This window comes from Camponotus floridanus, unplaced genomic scaffold (assembly GCF_003227725.1).
Source record: "Camponotus floridanus strain SB8 unplaced genomic scaffold, Cflo_v7.5 scaffold17, whole genome shotgun sequence".
Classification (NCBI taxonomy): Eukaryota; Metazoa; Arthropoda; class Insecta; order Hymenoptera; family Formicidae; genus Camponotus; species Camponotus floridanus.
In genome coordinates, this window is record NW_020229292.1 from 2,515,289 (window position 1) to 2,522,791 (window position 7,503).

At 29.8% G+C, this 7,503-nt stretch overlaps 1 protein-coding gene across 1 annotated transcript; it reads right to left on the bottom strand.

Annotated features, from left to right (window-relative positions):
• Positions 1-1,820: 1,820 nt before the first annotated feature.
• Positions 1,821-3,851, bottom strand: LOC112637479. Its single transcript, XM_025407285.1, has one exon. It carries the CDS (start codon positions 3,849-3,851, stop codon positions 1,821-1,823), a length of 2,031 nt encoding a protein of 676 aa, XP_025263070.1.
• Between the last annotated feature and the right edge of the window lie 3,652 nt (positions 3,852-7,503).

The window sequence follows — 7,503 nt, forward strand, 5'->3', positions numbered from 1 at the left end:
AGTAACACAAGGATTGCATTTAAGCGCGACTTTGGAAGCTTATTTTATTATAATCATGTGTATTACCACATTTAAAATATTTCTAGGCTCATACAATCTTACAAATCTTAGATTTAGTTTACAAAATTAAAATGCATTTCTTTAAAAACTTTATTTAAAGAAAATTTGGTCGATCGTTCATTTGAAGACCTTCAGTGTCTTTCAAGCCTTTGTTTGGGAAAATTTTCAACGGTTGGCAATTGGCAATTCCTTAATTTTTGCAGGATAAAAAACATATTGAACAATTGAACATAATGAACATATTATTAATATAATGAATAATTTCGCGTTTTTACTCTCGTAATGCGAAGATATATTTTGAATTTTGTACGGAATTCGTGATCCGCATTACAATGATAGGCAGTATAAAAGTATATAGCGTAATATTGTGCCTAAACATGCGACAGGTATCTTCGTAGAAGTTCTGGAATTTGAGATATGTATGTTTATATGAATTTAGCCTGCTTTTTCCAATGCTCTTTTATATAGCATTTATTTTTATTAAATTGTATTGTGTACATTATACATATATACTACATATATATTAACATTATACATATATATTAAATATTATACATATATATTAACATTATACATATATATATTATACATATATATTAACATTATACATATATATTAAAAGCGAACGAACGAATCAAAAACATTTAATTAAGGCAGCTAGATCGTATATCGCTATCTGTAATACGATTTTTCTAAACAGTTCTTCTCTGTTAAAAATCCTCGTAGGACTCGCGTAGTCGCGAAATATGATTGTTCTTGTCGCAGCTAATATCAGAAACATGTACACGAGAATATGAATATAAAGAATATGAATATAAACGAACATATATTAGTGAATTTTTAAGATTGATTTTATCGAATAAACAGATATTTAAATATAAAAATATTTTTTATATATTAAAGAAAGTCGTTTTTGTTAGACTTATTTAAAATGAAAAGTTACTAAAGAATTATATCATTTTATTTATATTTTTAGAATTTTTGATAGGTGTCAATATGCTTTTATTTCTTCATATTGTATTACTTATATCTCTATATTTATCTTATTTTAATACTTTGTTCCAATTAAAAAATTTTCCTGTTTTTTTTTTTTTATTTTTCTTACACATAATTTTTTTATAATACATCATTTATTATATGTTTTAATAATTTGGACATAAAAAAGGAAGATAAAAGGCGGTAGAGAGCATAAATTTAATCGTATAATAATCGTATAAATTAGTTTAATAAGATAATATAGACCGATAAAGAAAAGCAAATTAAGTACAATTTGAGTAATTACAAATAAAAATAATATAAATAAATATAATAGCGAACGTTTCTGGCTCTTGCTTCGAGCCTTCTTCAGCGCAATAACAAATAAGATATAAATAATGGTACGGTGAGGACATAATAGAACTAATATAAAAATAAATGATAATGAATATTATAAAAAACATGAATCAAAAACGCAATGCCGCAAAGACAGTAATCGCTTGTCGAAAAAATAATAAATCTCCATGACGTGAGATACAGGAACCTTATTATGCAAGTACAATAGATGCTGAACGAAAACTCGACAGCAGTACCAAATGCAGCCTAAAATTTGGCACTATTAGATTGAATCATTAATATGATATAAGAAATTATCAAAAAATACTCACGAAGAAATCGCTCAGCAGTAATATTAAGGGTCGGAAGACAATAAGGTTCGACATAAAGATCGGTTACTGTGTAAAAGTGCCAGCGAGATGGCTCGTATATATACCTAAGCATGACTTTCAAATTTTCGGTAACTTGTTTATAATGTCAAGATATAAAGACGGTAAATTTTCTGTGTCTGTCTGCAAATTTAAACCATTCTTTTGTCTCTTAATAAACAACATTTCAGAAATAAGTCTTTTATAATAAGATGAAGTTTCGTCTAAAACCTGAACATCATCCCAACGAAAGTCATGATCACACTGCAGTCTATGACTTGTGACAGTTGAAGGAGTCACATGATTCCTGTTAATCTGAGATCTATGTTCAAAAATTCTTGTCTTCAGCATTCTCGAAGTTTGACCGATATAAGAAGCGTCACAATCAGAGCAGTTTATTTTGTAGACTACGTTAGTTTTGTAGTTACTAGGAATGTAGTCTTTATGCACTTTTATAAACTTGTTTAGTTTATTTAAACTGGTGTAGGAAAGTTTAATATCCAAGTTTTTTGTGATGTTCCTAAACTGTTCTGTAACATTTGGTAAATACGGAACAGTGAAATAAGTGGGGGAACTATTCTGCGTCCCATTAACAATGCGACCATGACTACCGATCAAGAATCTCAGCCTCTTATTCATGACTTCAAAAATGACGCTCAGCGGATAGCAATTGTTCAAAAGGATTCTAACGATAAGATCAAGGTTTTTGCTGTGAAATCTTGGATGTGATAAAGAAAAAGCCTTATCAACAAGGCCGATTATCGTGCCCCTCTTCTGGCATAACGGGTGTTGGGAATAATAATTTAAATATTTGCCCGAAAATGTAGATTTATGAAACCAGTCAAAAATTAAAGCATTATTTTCCACAATTATAGTTACATCTAGGAAATTGATTTTTCTGTCAACTTCTAATTCAGATGTAAATTGTAGTCTGTCATGAAATGAGTTAAAAATAGAAAGAGTCATGTCAGTAGAGTCGGAAGGAACTGTCATTAAAATATCGTCAACGTATCTAAAATAAAAACGGGGGGTAAATTTGAGCATATTCAAAGCATTCTTTTCTAGGTCTTGTAAGACAATATCTGCTATGATAGGTGATAAAGGAGATCCCATGGGAGTACCAAAAGTTTGTTTGTATATGATGTTATTAAAAGTAAAAAAAGTAGAGTTTAAAACTAGTCTGACTGCATTTAAAAACTCGGATTCGGGCAGATCACACGCATCACGTATAAAACACCATCTGTTCGAGACGCTGAGAAGAGCAAGATCAATAGGAATATTTGTGAATAAGGAAATGACATCCAGAGAGATCAGTTTAGAGTTATCATCCATATGGACATTCGCCAAATTATGTACTAAATCAAAGCTGTTATTAACCTGACTAGAGGCAACAGGCAAGTTCTTAATTATGACCTTGTGCAAAAACAATGCGAGAGAATAAAGTGGGCTATTAATAGAAGAAACAATGAGTCTGAATTGAATGTCAATCTTATGGATTTTAGGCAAACCATAAGCTCTAGGCAAGGTACCATCGGTGAACAGAAGAGATTTATAAGTTACATTAGAGATATAACCGTGATTCTTCCATCTAGATAATAGTTCTTTCAAATTCAAAATCAATTTTTTAGTAGGATCTTTTTTGATTATTACATAGGTGTTCTCATCACGGAGCAAAACTTCAACTTTGTTTAAATAATCGGATTTATCGAGAGCTACAGTAACGTTACCCTTGTCAGCACGAGTGAGGATGAGATCTTTGTTATTATGGAGAAAATTTTTTGTGGTCGAATAAAGACGCATCAACCATTCATTATGTAAATTTCTAGGATAAGAAAATGAGGAAATATTTTTAATTATGGATTTCGAATTGTCTCTAATAAGGTTTCTTAATTCAGGAGGAATCTTCCACAAGTTGCATTCTACATGTTTTATGAATTCCATAGTTAACTTGGGAGTGTTGATGTGAGGAAGGCTAAAATTCTCACCCAGTTGTAAAAAACATTGAATCTCAACCGGAATGTTCACATTAGATAGGTTGACAAACCATTTGTTCCTTAACTCATTTAAGTTCGAATGTGAGTTAGGATACTTGTTAGGATCAATCAACATCATTGTCTTACAAGACTTCATTGTCTTACAAGACCTAGAAAAGAATGCTTTGAATATGCTCAAATTTACCCCCTGTTTTTATTTTAGATACGTTGACGATATTTTAATGACAGTTCCTTCCGATTCTACTGACATGACTCTTTCTATTTTTAACTCATTTCATGACAGACTACAATTTACATCTGAATTAGAAGTTGACAGAAAAATCAATTTCCTAGATGTAACTATAATTGTGGAAAATAATGCTTTAATTTTTGACTGGTTTCATAAATCTACATTTTCGGGCAGATATTTAAATTATTATTCCCAACACCCGTTATGCCAGAAGAGGGGCACGATAATCGGCCTTGTTGATAGGGCTTTTTCTTTATCACATCCAAGATTTCACAGCAAAAACCTTGATCTTATCGTTAGAATCCTTTTGAACAATTGCTATCCGCTGAGCGTCATTTTTGAAGTCATGAATAAGAAGCTGAGATTCTTGATCGGTAGTCATGGTCGCATTGTTAATGGGACGCAGAATAGTTCCCCCACTTATTTCACTGTTCCGTATTTACCAAATGTTACAGAACAGTTTAGGAACATCACAAAAAACTTGGATATTAAACTTTCCTACACCAGTTTAAATAAACTAAACAAGTTTATAAAAGTGCATAAAGACTACATTCCTAGTAACTACAAAACTAACGTAGTCTACAAAATAAACTGCTCTGATTGTGACGCTTCTTATATCGGTCAAACTTCGAGAATGCTGAAGACAAGAATTTTTGAACATAGATCTCAGATTAACAGGAATCATGTGACTCCTTCAACTGTCACAAGTCATAGACTGCAGTGTGATCATGACTTTCGTTGGGATGATGTTCAGGTTTTAGACGAAACTTCATCTTATTATAAAAGACTTATTTCTGAAATGTTGTTTATTAAGAGACAAAAGAATGGTTTAAATTTGCAGACAGACACAGAAAATTTACCGTCTTTATATCTTGACATTATAAACAAGTTACCGAAAATTTGAAAGTCATGCTTAGGTATATATACGAGCCATCTCGCTGGCACTTTTACACAGTAACCGATCTTTATGTCGAACCTTATTGTCTTCCGACCCTTAATATTACTGCTGAGCGATTTCTTCGTGAGTATTTTTTGATAATTTCTTATATCATATTAATGATTCAATCTAATAGTGCCAAATTTTAGGCTGCATTTGGTACTGCTGTCGAGTTTTCGTTCAGCATCTATTGTACTTGCATAATAAGGTTCCTGTATCTCACGTCATGGAGATTTATTATTTTTTCGACAAGCGATTACTGTCTTTGCGGCATTGCGTTCTTGATTCATGTTTTTTATAATATTCATTATCATTTATTTTTATATTAGTTCTATTATGTCCTCACCGTACCATTATTTATATCTTATTTGTTATTGCGCTGAAGAAGGCTCGAAGCAAGAGCCAGAAACGTTCGCTATTATATTTATTTATATTATTTTTATTTGTAATTACTCAAATTGTACTTGATTTGCTTTTCTTTATCGGTCTATATTATCTTATTAAACTAATTTATACGATTATTATACGATTAATTTTATGCTCTCTACCGCCTTTTATCTTCTTTTTTTATGTTTAAACTAAGAGAGTTTTTCTCAATATTTGTTAATAATTTGGAATTTGACTCAAAATTAAATCGAAATGGCACATAAGAGCCACAGCCCGTTAGTTGGTGCACAGGGAAGAAACAATAATTTCTTCTTTTTTATTTTTTATTATTGGTTTATTTCAAAATTAAAATTATAATAATAAAAAGCGAACGTTTCGGATTATCTTTTGATCCTTTCTCAGTGCGTGTAAATATGCTTTTATTTCTTTATATTGTATTACTTATACATGGTGTATCTTAAAAAGCTCCCACTAAGCAAATAGCGTTATTCCTGATTAAAAACCGAGTCGAAAAGTCCTGAAAGTACCATTTTTTTCCATAATGCTTAATAAAGCAGTAATTAATGAATAAAATTGCGCCAATAAAAGGACAAACTTCCTCGTTATCAACATATGAAGATTTGGATAAGCAAAAAAATTAACTGTTTTATGTTAATTTTTAAACAATTTATCTTTTCAGAAATCTTTTTAATACTTAAATCTGATTAATTATTTAATGAATCTTGGAAAAAAATGGTTCAGGACTTTTCGACTCAGTTTTTAATCAGGAATAACGTTATTTGCTTAGTGCAAGTTTTTTAAAATATACCCTGTATATCTATATTTATCTTATTTATCTTATTTTTATCTTATATCTATATTTATCTTATTTTAATACTTTGTTTCGATTAAAACATTTTCCTGTTTTTTTTTATTTTTCTTAAACATAATTTTATTATAATATATCATTTATTATATGTTTTAATAATTTGGAATTTGATTCAAATAATTAGAAATTAAATCGAAATTGGCACATAAGAGCCACAGCGCGATGATTGGTGCGCAGGGAAGAAACAACAGTTTCTTCTTTTTTACTTTTTATTGGTTTATTTCAAATTTAAAATTACAATAATGAAAAGCAAACGTTTCGGATTATCTTTTGAGTCTTCTTCAGCGCGATGTTAACAATGTATTACGAATTATGACGCATTACGTTATAAAAATTTATTTCTCGACGCGCAGGTGGCATCAAATTGCAATCTCCCGCGGAGATCTAGCAAGCGCGCTGCTTCCAACAGTCCATCAAGTATATTATAATTTTGCTGTGCAAAGTCGCAGCAGAAAATAAATATGTTTTAAATATGTTTTAAATTATATATAATAAATATAACTATATATATTGAATTTCTATTATTAAAAAAAATATTGATAAAGATGAACATTTTTTAAATATTTGTTTGCAAAAATAAATCTATTGATGAGGATGATGATTGTTATACACTAGTTTACTCTAAGCTTAACTCTAATTTAGAGAAAGTTGGAAATAATAGATTTTAATGTAAGGTAGCGTAAATTTATGAGAGTGAAGAAGAATAAAAAAATTTTGCAAGTAAAAATTATGACATCTAATCAAGAGACACAGGGTGCCTCGCATCAAATTCACGCAGAGTCTACACAAATCGGACAAATGAGAGTTTATCTTGATCTTCAGATTATCAGACCTTAATAACGGACCGAAATTTTACTAGGTTTAATCGATAAAGCCAATAAATTGTATAAAAATTTGAATTGTATAAAAAAAGTATTTTTATTTTCGTGTTTCTGCGTGTTTTATGAACGGATCATGATGTAAAATCGTGAAATCGAAATTTTCATTTAAGAAATGTCTTTATCATCATCATCAATACACGTGTACATGCACAACACATAGAAAGAGGAAACGTACAGTTCCTACTTTCGACAAAGGATTACTTGTGATATTAATGACATGTGTCATTAGTAACATATGTGTCATTAATTAACCGTGTTTTGAGCAGTGACAAGTTAAAATAATAGATAACAACTTTAAAAAATAATTTCAATTAAAAAAACTTGATGCTGCCAATAAAAATTAGCACATATTCTAATTATTAATTCTAATTATTAGTCTAACATTAAATTTAATTACTTAGTTTCTTTAATTAATTTATGTTGAGTTACATTTGATAATTTAACAATATTTCTAAGCGAAACAATATA